At 39.2% G+C, this 15,767-nt stretch overlaps 1 protein-coding gene across 3 annotated transcripts in view; it reads right to left on the bottom strand.

Moving 5' to 3' along the window:
• The window catches only part of Radx (RPA1 related single stranded DNA binding protein, X-linked), a 78,615-nt gene that overhangs the window by 25,890 nt on the left and 36,958 nt on the right, over positions 1 to 15,767 (bottom strand). For all 3 annotated transcript variants that reach the window (XM_052736577.1, XM_052736581.1, XM_052736587.1), the window contains one exon: positions 423 to 490. In XM_052736577.1, the coding sequence (XP_052592537.1) occupies positions 423 to 490 (68 nt within the window). The remainder of the gene's footprint in view (positions 1 to 422; positions 491 to 15,767) is intronic.

Raw genomic sequence — 15,767 nt, 5'->3', positions numbered from 1 at the left:
TAATCCCAGCACTCGGGAGGCAGAGCCAGGCGGATCTCTGTTTGTTCGAGGCCAGCCTGGGCTACCAAGTGAGTCCCAGGAAAGGCGCAAAGCTACACAGAGAAACCCTGTCTCGAAAAACCAAAAAAAAAAAAATGTCAACTATGGTTAACCTAATGTATTATAGAGCACTACAAGTAATTCCTGTTAATTGTACGCTGATACCTTAAAAGCATTTTATCTGGCAGCCATTATTATAGTTGCATGCACTTCAGATATTACCAAACAGTACATTTCACAATAACTTAAACGAATATGAAACACTTTATCTTTTGCTAGTAGGAGCTATAACAGAGTGCTGGAGAATAAAATCAAATACTAGTATGTATGCAACAGAGTTACCCAAACTCTTGTAAGGAATAATAACTAAAACAGCAACATACGGTGGAAAGTACTTGGTGTGTGCTTGCTTCCTTTAATTTGTGAAGAATGTGGCTGAGGCACAGGAACCCTGCAAATGATAAAAAATAAGAGAACCACAAATTGTAAAAGAGATTTAGATGGGAAAAAACCTAATTGCGTTTATTCATAATTTATTTTAATTCATTTCTTAAAATAAACCATTAAATATACATATAATTACCAAAGAATCCATATATAATTTAGTTTAAAACACTGCAATGGAGTTAAAATTTATTATAAAAGAGAACATTTAACTTCATAATATAGCAACTAAAGATGGATACACTTCTATTCTCTTATCATGGGAATTTCAAAATGAGTTGTCATATTTTCAACAGTTCTGTAAAACAACCTTTTGCATTCTACAACTTCACTTTAGTTACATCCATACGACTTGAGAGCTGCATTTATTTTCTTCAGCAATGAACAATTCTATGCCTCCTTCCTTCTGCTCAATTAACTCTTATTTGTCCTTCAAATTTTAACTCAGTTATTATTTCCTATAGAATCCTATCCTGATTTTTAGTCAGAGCTAATTGCTCCTTTTATATGCTGAAATAGTACCAGAACAAACAGAATAAAACAGTGTTGCCAGATGCTGTCCTCTGTGCATGACATGGCCATTGCCCTCTTAAAACTATCAGCAGCTGGGATTACTGAAGATAGCACAAGATTGGGCTCATTGATGTTTCTTCATGGAGGGAGGGGGCTGAAGAGGTCCTACCCCTCCCTCAAATTCTATAAGCAGTTAACAGTTTCTAGGAAAAGAAACCCTAAGAGTGTTTCTTCAGTGGTATAGCTGCTTATAAATTCCCCATGTTCCAGTAAATGACCCCTTATCTATGATGCTGTAAATAATCCTAATTAAACTCATTGATGCAACAAGGTAGGCCTGGGAAGAATCATGACTTTGGGATAGATGTTTGTTTATCTTCCCAGAAAAAGTTTACCCAACACTTGGCACCTTAATCCAGGACACAACAGAATTAAAAATGATGAGGAGAAGTACCATTGTCCCTGTTGTGGGCTATGAGACATGCAACTGAAGCTAAGCCATCTGAGGGTGGAGTGTCTATGTGGAGAATCCTGGTACGGTTGTCCTTCCCAGTGTGGTACAGAAGGTGTGCCTTCTGCTTTAGTAGCTCTTGCATTGTCCCTGCTATGGGTGAAATGACATGCAACTAAGGCTGCTATATTTGAAGGTGGGGTGCCCCTGGAGAATTCCAGAGTGACTGTTTTCCTGTATGTGGTATGGAATGCAAGACTCCTTGATGGATGGCATCTATCATGTGAGTATGGAGAGGTCCTTCAAATGGTTGAGGAAGGCTATATTATAATCCACAAAAGTAACATGTATGGGACAGAGTTTTAAGTAAGCTGTAGTATCAGTTACGTGGCCTTGCTCTGGACAATAAGACAAAGACTGAGTTCGAGTTTTTCTTCCTAGAATGACTACCAATGAAATGGAGGAAATACAACAAGAAAACCATGTGGATGCTATCCTCTGTAGCAGCCACTGAATTAGCAGGAAAAAGAAAAGACAGAGGGAGATAGGGGAGAGTTGAATAGGATAGAGGAATTGGCTTGTCATTTCTTATTGGGGCATAAAGAAAAGAATACAAATCACACCTGTGCTAAATAGCCTCTCTTGGGATACCCAAACTTGGATTCCATGAGAAGAACTGGACAATGAGGAGGGACAAAATGAGACAGAAGTGATGCAAGATACCTCTTACGTCTGACTTTTAATGGAGAGGAAGGGAAAACATGCAGAATACAGAGGAGGCCTTAATAATGACCCATAAAGTGAACTACTATCATCAGGTAATAGCCTGACTTTGAACTATGCTTCTTTCTATAGATCAAAGGCTACATAAAGAGGGAAATAATTCCCTGATCAACTGACTTATAAGAGTCCTTAGAGACACTTGATTATTTCTGGCTGAGGTTCCCATGAGCATCAAGGACAGGAAGACAATAGAAGGACCAGCATTAATGACAAAAATGAGCATACACAGTAGTATTTGATGCTAAGTTCACTGGGACTGATAGGATCAGGCTCACTGAACAGCTAAGGAAGGGGCTGATTCAACAGGATCCTCGGGACTAGTATGGTGGCTTTGCTGAACCCCATGGTGGCATATCATTTTTGAGGTAAGAGACTGAAAAACTTAGATTGGCATGTACATCAGGTTTGTAAAGTGCTAAAGCATTTAAGAGGACTTATGAAAAGGAGCAGACTAAAGTGCTTGCCTGGGTCACTCAAAAGTAAATGTGGTAAGATGTGTGCCAAGCCAGAGTTTCTAAGGAAAAAACATGACAGAAAGCCAAATTCAATTCTTGTGAGCCCTGAAGTTTTTAAGCCTGAATAACATTAACAAAGGTATAGTGATAGAGAAGCGCAGGTGAGCGAGACCATGCTTGTCTCAGGAGTGCAGTTAGCCCCAGAATAACACATTTCTCTCCTATAAGAAAGGATACTGGGAGTGAAAATTGTTTGTCCAGCTCAAGGCCCTCTCAGGAGCCAGGTGTGGCCAACAGAAAAGGCATCAGCCAGCCGTAGCTTGGCCCTAGAGATTGTCAGATGCAAGGAGCCTGTGAGGGAACAGCAGGTGAGAGCACAGTCTTGACCCTGGGCCAGTGAGAGCAAAGAAAGCCAGCCCTGGACTACTGCTAGAGGTGAGGATATGCAAAGCATCCCTGTGGCGGCACCCCAAGATGAGGTAGTGGGATGGCTCACTGAGAATGACCATGGATTACGGAGGACTGATGAAGGTAGTATGTGGTATTGTATTCACCCAAATATTGTGCATGCTAATAAACTTATCTGAGGTCTGAGACAGAGCAGCCACAATATTAAACATAAAGGATAGGCAGTGGTAGCACATGCCTTTAATCCTAGCATTCCAGAGGCAGAAATCCATGTGTTCAAGGATACAGACAGGCATGGTGATTCATCACGTTTTTAATCCCAGAAAGCAAGCCTTTAATCCCAAGGAGTGCTGGTAGAAAGCAGAAAGGTATATAAGGCGCGAGGACCAGAAACTAGAAGCATTTGGCTGGTTAAGCATTTGGCTGGTTAAGCATTCAGGCTTTTGAGCAGCAATTCAGCTGAGACCCATTCTGGATGAGGACTCAGAGGCCTCCAGTCTGAGGAGACAAGACCAGCTGAGGATCCATCGAGGTGAGGTAGCTGTGGCTTGTTCTGTCTCTCTGATCTACCAGCATTGACCCCAATAACTGGCCTCGGGGGTGATTTTATCAATAAGACTCTCTAAGATTCATGCTACAGTATTATCTCCCATCAATGCCATAGTAGTCAACACTGATCTTTTAGGAAACAATTGATGTATGTTATGGGATCTTTTCCTGCTAGACTGACCTTGCTAATACTTTCTTTAGTTTTGCCTTAACTTCTCACTTTTGAGATCAACTGGTCCTTGCTTGGAATGGTGGGTGGTGGGCCTTTAGAGACCTGCTCACACTTTGCAGGACAATTTTGTGTCTTAGATGATATAATGATAACTACTGAGAGTTTTGTAGGTTTAGAAAAGCATTCTGGAAGACATTAAAGACCACCCGAAGGAGGAAGGATACAAGACCAGTTCACAAAGGGCACAGACTGCATGACCACGGAATTCATGGGATTTTTGTGGTTTGATAAGGTTCTGATGACACACAACAAGGTGAATGAGAAAAAAATTCTCTAATAACAATGCCTATAAAAGTTAAAATGGGGGCGGTGGTGGTGCATGCCTTTAATCCCAGCACTCGGGAGGCAGAGGCAGGCGGATCTCTGTGAGTTTGAGGCCAGCCTGGTCTACAAAGCGAGTTCCAGGAAAGGTGCAAAGCTACACAGAGAAACCCTGTCTCAAAAATAAAAAAATAAAAAAAAGTTAAAATGACAGTTTTAGAGTGTGAACAGAGGTGCCCTGAATGGGTAGGAAAAGATGCTCCCAGAGGCCATATAGTTATTAGAGTAAAATTCTATTGCCTGGGATGGATTATTTCCCTTTGAGTTGTTATCCAGGGGAGATTCTGAGGCTTCTCAAACAATATAGGCTACTAACATTACTGTTGACTGTCCATCAGAGCTAGGTTTTAACACTTCGTGGCTGAGGACCACATGTTTTGATTGTAGGACATGAAGAAATGAAGTTGGAAGTGAGCTGGAAGCTTTCCATCTGTTGGCTAGTTTTCATAGTGTTAGGAGGTGCTATCCAGGCTGTTGGGGAGGAAATGTCACCAACATTCCTACATAGCTGTGGGCTCTGCATATTATATCACCAACATGTCAGGCAAGATATGCCCACTGCTGCAATAATGGCATAACTATTATGGGAGCAACCAACAATTTTCTGATTAGATTTAAGGCCTACTCCAAACATGAGAATTTGAATCTGGTATTATAAATGCAATCAAAAACCCATGGCTGAGGAGATCATAGGCCCTAATAGGGAAGCTGCAGTTATTGTTTTGCTCAATAGGTATGCTGTATCTGTTAAGCTGCCTTCTAAACATTTACGTTTATGCCCATAGATTATTGCTGCTATAATCCTTGGCCAGGGAAACTTATTTTTGAAGTAGCTAGCAGTTACTGCATACTTATATTGGTAAAGCACTGAAAATAAGTGACTATTAAATGTTCAGCTCTAAATGGACATCTATATTATTCTCTTCTTGGTTCTGAGACCAGTGAAGAAGGGGTGAAAAGAATGTAAGATAGTTAAGATAGCTTTCTCCAACCTGCTGCCATATGCAAACCTGCAAGCCTAGTTCCAGTCCCAAAGCCCTAGAATCCTCTTGGTTTGCCAGCAACTTTTACTGGGTAAGTCACTTCTTCCTTTTCCTTTCCCTAACCCACAGCCATCTGTAAACTTACATGTCCACTTCCAGACCTGTAGCCCTGAAACTTCATTTATGAACCACCTTTGCCTAGTAAGTCACCATCCCTTCCCCTACCTGCCAATATCAACAAATACAAAAGCCTAGTTCCAGACCATGGTCCTTTAGCACTCTTTGTTCCTGATAAATCTTTGCTGGGTAAGCAGCTTCACCCTTTCTAATCATTACCTTACCTTGTCCCCTCCTATTTTTCTTGCCTATAGTCATCTCTAAACCAACAGGCCTAGCTCCAGATAAGCAACCTTTGAACCTGCTTTCTTTGAGAATCATCTGTCTTAGGGTTTCTATTGCTGTGAAGAGACACCATGACCACGGCAACTCTTAGAAAAGAAAAATTTAATTGGGATGGCTTATAATTCAGAGGTTTAGTCCATTATCATCATCGCAGGAAACAAGGCAGCATGCAAGCAGATGTGGTGCTAGAGAAGAAGCTGAGAGTTCTTACATCTTGGCTTATAGGCAATAAGAAATGCTCTGAGACACTGGGCATGGCCTGAACATATATGAGACTTCAAAGCCTGCCCCCATACTTCCTCCAACAAGGCCATATCTACTCTAACAAAGCCACACCTCCTAATAGTGCCATTCCCTTTGGAGGCCATTTTATTTCAAACCACCAGACCATCTTTGACTGGTAGGATGCTTCTTCTCCCATCCTTCCCTCTGCCTGCTGCCATTTCTGCCATCTACAGACCTAGTTCCAAACAAGTGGTTCTTGTTTAATTCTCTAGTTGAATTAAAGTTCATCCACCAACTTAACTGGCCTGATCTAAGGAAGGCCAAATTATCACATCAAATACAACCGAAGAGAGAAGTCCCCATGTCCAGGTCAAAATGCAAAAACAAAAACAATATGAATGACCAAGACAATATGTCTCCCATCAAACCCACTATTCCTATAGAAGTGTTCACTAACAAGAATAACTTAGATGAACTCAGGACATCAACTATAAAAGAACAATCATACGTTTTATCATAGAATTCAAGGAATTTAAAGAAGATATGAACAAACAGTTCAATGAATTCTAAGAGGATAGCAACAAATACTTGAATGAGATCCAAGAAAATTCAAATACATGGCTGAATGAAATGGACAAACATAAATGAGGATTTGAAAACCGAATTCAATAAAGAGATAGAAACATCAAAGAAAACAAGCTGAAGTGAAGATGGAATTGAAAAACTCAATATCTCAATTAAAAAATCTCAGGGGAAAGCCTTACATGTAGAATTAATCAAGCAGAAGATGGAAATCAGGATTTGAAGATAAAGTAGACCATCTCGACAAAATAAGCAAAAAATATGAAAAACTTTAAAAGCACAGGAAAGGAATATGCAGGAAATGTGAGATACCACCACATGACCAAACCTTTGAATTATCATCCCAGTTGAGGGAGAAGAATCCCAGGTCAATGACATAGAATGGATCTTTAACAAGGTAATAGAAGGAAATCTCCTCACCCTAAGGAAGGACATACTCATACAGATGCAAAAAGGACACAGAACACCAACTAGATAAGAGCTAAAACAGAAACACCCCATGGCATATCATAGTAAAACACTAAATATACAGGACAAAGAAAAAGATATCGAAAGCTACAAGAGAAAAAGAGGCTATCAATTTGAGAGTACCAGAGTACGGGAAGAATTGGAAGGAGAGTTACCTGGGAGAAGCTAGAGAAAGGAAGGGAGTGGGGAAAGAGATGAATTCTATTTTAATTTAAAATGTATTAAAAAAAAAGAATGTAAGATACAGAGGAATAGGTAGAAGATTGTGGAATGCTGTCCTTCAGATATGACTGACCATTGTTCTCTTGAACTCTCAATAAATGTAATTACTGCAGAATTGCTGCACAATATTGGTTCTATTAATGTGCAGTACTGGATGGCAGGAGGTTGAAAGGGTGGCATTCATGAGGTCACAATTCTACCTGATGATGTGTAGGAACTTATCAGTTGGCTGGGAGGAGAGGGTTTTTTCTTCAGTGTTTTAGAGACTTATAAGTAACTCCTTATTCATGTTCCTGTAAGTAGTCCTTCATTCATGTATCTTCCTATAAGAAGCCCTAACTAAACTCATTGGTTCACATAAAAATACATAATAGATAATTTGTTTGATCTACTGTTGGTAGATCTGGGGTGAATAGATGTTTGTTCATCTGCCTGAAAATATCCATCTAACAAATGTCTGTCATAACAAACACAATACTGTACTGAAATTACAGGTTTATAAATGACTAAAATCTTTAAGATTAAGTTTTCTATGAGAACACTGACTATGTTTAGTTTTGTAACACCATATAGTATTTGTCAAACAGCTGTTTATTGAACTGAAATGAATGGATAAAAGGAGAAACATCTTATATTGAAGGTGAGGAAATCATGATTTTATAAAGAAATATTTCCATTTGATTGGCTTTTTGCAACCGTTCTGTGATGAGGAAATATTGTTTAATTTCCAAAATTAAAGGCAACAATACAGACTATTGTTGTTTCCCTTGGGTGCCCCTCTCCAGAAGTGGAATGTAAGCCCCTCTTGCTGAAGACACCATGTACTTCAGACATAGGGCCCAGAGGTTCCTGAACTGAATCTGACCTGAAAGCCTCCTCCCTGAGGACTGGCTTTCATGGTACCAGAAGGCCCCATGCAATCTTCCAAAGGAAGGACGCAATCAACATTTCTATCCAGCTATGATGCCTATGAAACACAACAATGCCCAGCATGGCAGGATAACTCTAAAGGTTTAGTAATGGCTCTCTAATTGGACTTAAGACCTGCTTGCCAAGTGGAAAATCATGACTGGTACTGGAAACCTAACCAACTACCCAGGGTATTATGGAATATTAGTTGAAGATGTGTTACACTTGTTTATGCTGTGGAACATTTCTTTAATGATGCAAAGATGTGTTGCATTTTTTATGTTCCATTTATTTAACTCTGTGAAGCTGTGTTACTTTGCCTGTCTAAAATACCTGATTGGTCTAATAATGAGCTGAACAGCCAATATCTAGGCAGGAGAAAGGACAGGCAGGGCTGACAGGCAGGGAGAATAAGTAGGAGGAGAAATCTGGGAGGAGAAGATCTAGGAGGGAGAAAAGGAGGAGGATTCCAGGGGCCAGCCACCCAGCTACACAGCTGGGTGTCTAAGTTCTTACTATGGAGTAAGAAGTAAAGAAAAGTATATAGGATAGAGAATGGGAAAAGCTCAGAGGCAAAAGGGAATGGGATAATTTATGTTAAGAAAAGCTGACTAGAAACAAACCAAGCTAAGACTGGTCATTCATAAGTAAGAATAAACTTCTGTGTGTTTATATGGGAGCTTGGTAGTGGGCCCTGAAAGAGCAATGAGTATGAAAAAACCAACTATACCAGGGCCACTGAAGTCATTGGTCTTGGAGGAGAACCTACAATCACCATTTTGCTAAACCAACATAATCCCTAATTGAAGTCTAAATATTTGTGCTTATACCCACATATCATCAAGGAAACTTCTCTTTGGAACAGATGGAAACCATTATAGAAAACCACAACCAATAAAAATGTACAGTTGTGGAGCCCAGTCCTAATGAATAGATCTACAAAACACTCCTGTACCCAAGTCTCATGAATCATTGAAGAAGAAGGGTTGGAAAGATTATCAGAGCCAGGGGATCAAAGAGTTTGCTGTGAGAATATATCTCCTAGTAATGTCAGGAGCTACACTCATAAAGTCTCATCATCATAATTGCTTAAATATGAGAAGAACAAGGACAACAATAAACATGCTAAAGTGGACAAGGGAAAGCCCATAAGACCTTAACCCTACACAAAAAACTATAGGCAACTAAAAAATGCTGAGAGTGGAAGAAATAGTCCCCCCAGGGAAAAGCATACAAATGGGTTATCCAATACCAAAAGTTAAGCCTTGAAAACAAACATAAATGTAAACATTATACAAACTGAGAAGGTTGTATTTATGTATTTTGGAATATATGTGTATATACACATACATATATGTATGTAACAACAATTAATGAAAAGAGGCCTTGAATTTGAAAGGGAGCAAAAAGAAGTATATGGAAGAATTTGAAGAAAAGAAAGAAAAGGGGGAAATGATGTAATTATATCATAACTTCAAAAAGTAAAATAATTAAAAAGATACAGAAATGTTATAAATGCTACATTATATTGCTCAATTTATTTTATTAATATATTTCCTTTATCTCATTATGTGCTTAATTCTTATAACTAGTTATTAAGGAACTACAAAGGTCATCAATGAATGATGAAAGCAACATTTGTTTATAAAATTCTACTAAGAGACCCAGGCCCTGGGACAAAGCCAGTCCCTGGGAACCCTTACCCCTCTCTACCCCAGTTGCTGGCCAGCAGGGAAAACTCCTGCGACCAGGCTCCCCCACCAAAACTCCCCATGGGACCCCATATTCTACAAGACTCATGCCCTACCCCAATACCCATCTGCCTACAACCCCAGTCACTTCCTGAGACAAGGAATCCACCAGCTCTCATTGGGCCAAGAGGCGAGTGACTCCTTTCCCACCCAGAGAGTCTGTCTCTAGGACCCAGGCCCTGGGACACAGCCAGTCCCTGGGAACCCCCACCTAACTCTGCCCCAATTGCGGGCCAGCAGGGAAAACTCCTATGGCCAGGATCCCCCACCAAAATCCCCCATCGGACCCACACCCTACCCCAATACCCATCTGCCGTGACCCCCAATAACTTCTTGAGACAAGGAATCCACCAGCTCCCATTGGACCAAGAGTAACTTCTTGAGATAAGGAATCTGCTAGCTCTCATTGGACCAAGAGTGGCTTCCTGAGACACAGAATCCACTAGCTCTGACTGGACCAGGAGCCCTGATAAGACCAAGAGCGGCTGCCTGAGTCACAGAATCAACTAGCTTGAATTAGGCCAAGAGCAGCTCCCTGAGATACAGAATCTGCCAGCTCCAATTAGACCAAGAGATAAGATTGGACCCAGAGGGGCCCCCTAAGACACACACACACACAACAAGCACAGAGTGGATCAATAGCAGCTCACTCAGACACAGGCACCTCTTGCACCTATTAGAGGAGGAGATGGGCAGACGTCAGTGCAAAAATACATACAACAACATAAAGAGCAATATGGCATCACCATAACCCAGCCCTCCTACAACAGCAAGACCTAAACATCACAATGTAGAAGAAGCAGAAGAAAGAGACCTTAAAAACAGCTTCATGAAGATGTTAGAGGCCTTTAAAGAAAAAATGAAAAATTCCCTTAAAGAAATTGAGGAAAAGACAAACAAAAAATTGGAAGAAATCAATAAATCACTTTAAAAAAGCCAAGAAAACCATGAAAAAGCAATTAAACATGTGAAGGAAACAGTTCAAGATCTGAAAACTGAAATAGAAACAATGAAGAAGACAGAAACAGAGGAAATGCTGGAAATAGAAAATCTGAGTAAATGAACAGGAAACACAGATGCAAGCATAACCAACAAAATACAAGAGATGGAAGACAGAATCTCTAGTGTAGAGGACACAATAGAGCAAATGGATTCGTCAGTCAAAGAAAACACCAAAGCCAACAAAGTCATAACACAAAATGTCCAGGAAATCTGGGACACCATGAAAAGACCAAACCTAAGAATAATTCGGGATAGAAGGAGGAAAAGAATACCAACTCAAAGGCATAGAAAATATATTCAACAAAATCATGAAAGAAAACTTTCCCAACTTAAAGAAGGACATACCTATGAAGATACAAGAAGCTTATAGAACACCAAATAGACTAGATCCCCCAAAAGTCCCCTCACCATATAATAATTAAACCACTAAACATACAAAATAAAGAAAGAATATTAAGAGCAGCAAAGAAAAAAGGCCAAGTAACTTATAAAGGCAGACCCATCAGAATAACAACTGACTTCTCAATGGACACTTTGAAAGCCAGAAGGTCCTAGACAGATGTAATGCAGACACTAAGAGACCATGGATGCCAGCCTAGACTAACATACCCAGCTGCTGTGGGATGTCCTGTATGCTGTAAAAATATGTTGCTATGATTGGTTGATAAATAAACACTGATTGGCCAGTAGCCAGGCAGGAAGTATAGGTGGGATTAGCAGAGAGGAGAATTGGGGGAACAGGAAGGCAGAGTAGAAGAGACACCAGCCTGCCATCCAGGGAGCAGCATGTAAAGGCAACAGGTAAAGCCATGGAACACGTGGCGACATATAGATTTACAGAAATGGGCTGAGTATAAGTGTAAGAGCTAGACAATGGTAGGCCTGAGCTAATGGCTGAGTAGTTTAAATAATATAAGTGTCTGTATGTTTATTTTATAAGTGGGCTACAGAACTGCCAGGGCTTGGCGGGACCTGGAGAGAAAAACTCTAGCTACACCCAGCAAAACTTTCAATCACCATAGACGAATTGAACAAGACATTCCAAGACAAAACCAAATTTAAACAATACCTATCCACAAATCCAGCCCTACAGATAGCAGTAGAAGGAAAATTCCAACCTAAGGAAGTCAGATACATCCACGAAAACACAGGCAATAGATAACCCCACAGCATTAAATCCCAAAGAAGAGAAATATACACACACTACCACCAAAAGATAACAGGAATTAACAGTCACTGGCCATTAATATCCCTTAATATCAATGAACTTAATTTACCTATAAAAAGACACAGGCTAACAGAATGGATATGATAGCAGGACCCATCTTTCTGCTGCATACAAGAAACACACCTCAACTTCAAAGATAGACACTACCTAAGAATAAAAGGCTGGGAAAAGACTTTCCAATCAAATAGACTTAAGAAGCAAGCTGGTGTAGCTATCCTAATATCTAACAAAATAGACTTCAAACTAAAATCAATCAAAAGAGATTGAGAAGGACATTACATACTCATCACAGGAAAGATCCACCAAGAGGAAGTTTCAATTCTGAACATTTATGCCCCAAATACAAGGGCACCCATTTATGTAAAAGAAGCATTACTGAAGCTTAAATCACACATCAAACCCCACATATTAATAATGGGAGACTTCAACACCCCACTCTCACCACTGGACAGATCTGCCAGATCGAAACATAACAGAGAAATAAGGAACCTAAATGATGTTATGACTCAAATGGACTTAATCAATATCTACAGAACATTCCATCCTAACAAAAAAGAATATACCTTCTTCTCAGCACCCCATGGAACTTTCTCTAAAGCCAACCAAATACTCGGTCACAAAGCAAATCTCAACAGATACAAAGAAATTGGAATAACCTCCTGTATTTTATTGGACCACCATGACTTAAAGTTATATTTCAACTACAACAAAAATTACAGAAAGCCTAAAATCTCATGGAAACTGAATAATGCTCAACTGAATCATAAATGGGTCAAGGAAGAAATAAAGAAATTAAAGATTTCCTAGAATTCAATGAAAATGAATGTACTACATACTCAAACTTATGGGACACTATGAAAGAAGTGCTAAGAGGGAAATTCATAGCACTAAATACCCACATAAAGAAGGTGAAGAAGTCTCATACTAGGGACTAAACAGCACACCTGAAAGCTCTAGAACAAGAAGAAGCAAACACACCCAGGAGGAATAGACACCAAGAAATAATCAAATTGAGAGCTGAAATCAATAAAATAGAAACAAAGAGAACAATACAAAGAATCAATAAAACAAAGAATTGGTTCTTTGAGAAAATCAACAAGATAGACAAGCCCTTATCCAGACTAACCAGAAGGCAGAGAGAGAGAGAACATCCAAATTAACAAAATCAGAAATGAAAAGGGTGATACAACAACTGACAACAAGGAAATCCAGAGAATCATCAGGTCATACATCAAAAACCTATACTCCACAAAATAGGAAAAACCAAAAGAAATGAACAATTTTCTGGATAAGTACCACATACCAAAGTTAAATCAAGACCAGATAAACAATTTAAATAGATCAATAACTCCTAAAGAAATAGAAACAGTCATTAAAAGTCTCCCAACCAAAAAAAGGCCAGGACCAGATGGTTTCAACACAGAATTCTGCCAGATTTTCAAAGAAGAGTTAATACCAATACTCTTCAAATTGTTCCACACAATACAAACAAAAGGAATGTTATCAAACTCCTTTTATGAGGCTACAGTTACTCTGATTCCCAAGCCACACAAAGATGCAACAAAGAAAGAATTACAGACCAATCTCCCTCATGAACATTGATGCAAAAATACTCAATAAAATACTGGCAAACTGACTCCAAAAACAACAAAAACATTGTCGACCATGATCAAGTAGGCTTCATGCAAGAGATGCAAGGATGGTTCAACATACGAAAGTCTGTCAATGTAATACACCATATAAACAAACTGAAAGAAAAAAAAAACACATGATCATTTCATTAGATGCTAAAAAGGCCTTTGACAAAATCCAACACCCCTTCATGATAAAGGTCTTGAAGAGATCAGGAATACAGGGACCATACCTAAACATAATAAAGCCAACAGCCAACATCAAATTAAATGGAGAGAAACTCAAAGCGATTCTACTAAAATCAGGAACAAGACAAGGCTGTCAGCTCTCCCCATATTTATTCAATATAGTACTTGAAGTTCTAGCTAGAGCAATAAGACAGCAAAAGGAGATCAAGTGGATACAAATTGGAAAGGAAGAAGTCAAACTTTCACTATTTGCAGATGATATGATAGTATACATAAGTGACCCAAAAATTCTACCAGGGAACTCCTACAGCTAGCTGATAAATACCTTTAGTAATGTGGAAGGATGCAAGATTAACTAAAAAAAAAATCAGTAGCCCTCCCATATGCAAATGATAAACGGGCTAAGAAAGAACTCAGAGAAACATCACCCTTTACAATAGCCACAAATAATATAAAATGCCTTGGGGTAAATCTAACTAAGCAAGTGAAAGATCTGTATGACAAGAACTTTAAGTCTCTGAAGAAAGAAATCACAGATGTCAGAAATTGGAAAGCTCTCCCATGCTCATGGATAGGTATGATTAACATAGTAAAAAAAAATGTCAATCTTACCAAAAGCAATCTACAGATCCAATGCAATCCCCATCAAAATCCCAACACAATTCTTCACAGACCTGGAAAGAACAATACTCAACTTCATTTGGAAAAACAGAAAACCCAGGATAGCTAAAAGAATTCTGTGCAACAAAGCCACCTCTGGAGGCATCACCATCCCTGACATCAAGCTCTACTATAGAGCTATAGTAATAAAAACAGCTTGATATTGGCATTAAATCCAACATGTGGATCAATGGAATTGAACTGAAGACCCTGACATTAACTCACATACCTATGATCACCTGATTTTTGGCAAAGAAGCTAAAACCACACAATGGAAAAAAGAAAGCATCTTCAACAAATGGTGCTGGCAAAACTGAATGTCAACATATAGATGATTACAAATAGATCCATATCTATCGACATGCACAAAACTGAAGTTCAAGTGGATCAAAGACCTCAATATAAAACCAGTTGTACTGAACCTTATAAAGAGAAAGTAGGAGATAGTCTTGAACACATTGGCACTGGAGACCACTTCTTAAATATAACACCAGTAGCACAGACACTGAGAACAATTAATAAATGGGACCTCCTGAAACTGAGAAGCTTCTGTGAGGCAAAGGACACACAGTAAATAAGACAAAGCAACAGCCTACAGAATGGGAAAATATTTTCACCAACCCCACAACTGACAGAGGGTTGATCTCTAAAATATATAAAGAACTCAAACTAGATAACAAAATATCAAACAATCCAATTTAAAAAATGGGCTATAGAGCTAAACAGAGAATTCTCAAAGGAAGAATTTCAAATGGCCGAAAGACATTTAAGGAATTGCTCTGGATCCTTAATTATCAGGGAGATGCAAATCAAAACGACTTTGAGATACCATCTTACACCTGTCAGAATGGCTAAGATCAAAAACACTGCAAACAGCTTATGTTGGAGAGAATGTGGAGAAAGGGGAACAATCCTTACTGTTGGTGGGAGTGTAAACTGGTACAGTCACTTTAGAAATCAGTATGGCAGTTTCTCAGAAAATTGGGAATCAATCTAACTCAAGACCCAATGATACCACTCCTGGACATATACCCAAGGAATGCTCAATCATACCACAAGGACACATGCTCAACTGTTCATAGCAGCATTATTTGTAATAGCCAGAACCTGGAAACAACCTAGATGCCCCTCAACTGAAGAATGGATTAAGAAAATGTGGTACATATACACAATGGAGTACTACTCAGCAGAGAAAAACAATGACATCATGAAATTTGCAGGCATATGGATGGAACTAGAAAATATCATCCTGAGTGAGGTAACCCAGACTCAGAAGGACAATCATGGTATGTACCCACTCATAAGTGGATACTAGATATA

Source organism: Peromyscus californicus, unplaced genomic scaffold (genome assembly GCF_007827085.1).
Source record: "Peromyscus californicus insignis strain IS unplaced genomic scaffold, ASM782708v3 Scaffold_10__1_contigs__length_136768540, whole genome shotgun sequence".
NCBI classification, from domain to species: domain Eukaryota; kingdom Metazoa; phylum Chordata; class Mammalia; order Rodentia; family Cricetidae; genus Peromyscus; species Peromyscus californicus.
The sequence above is the reverse complement of the archived record's forward strand: the minus strand, read 5'-3'. Positions and strand labels throughout refer to the sequence as shown.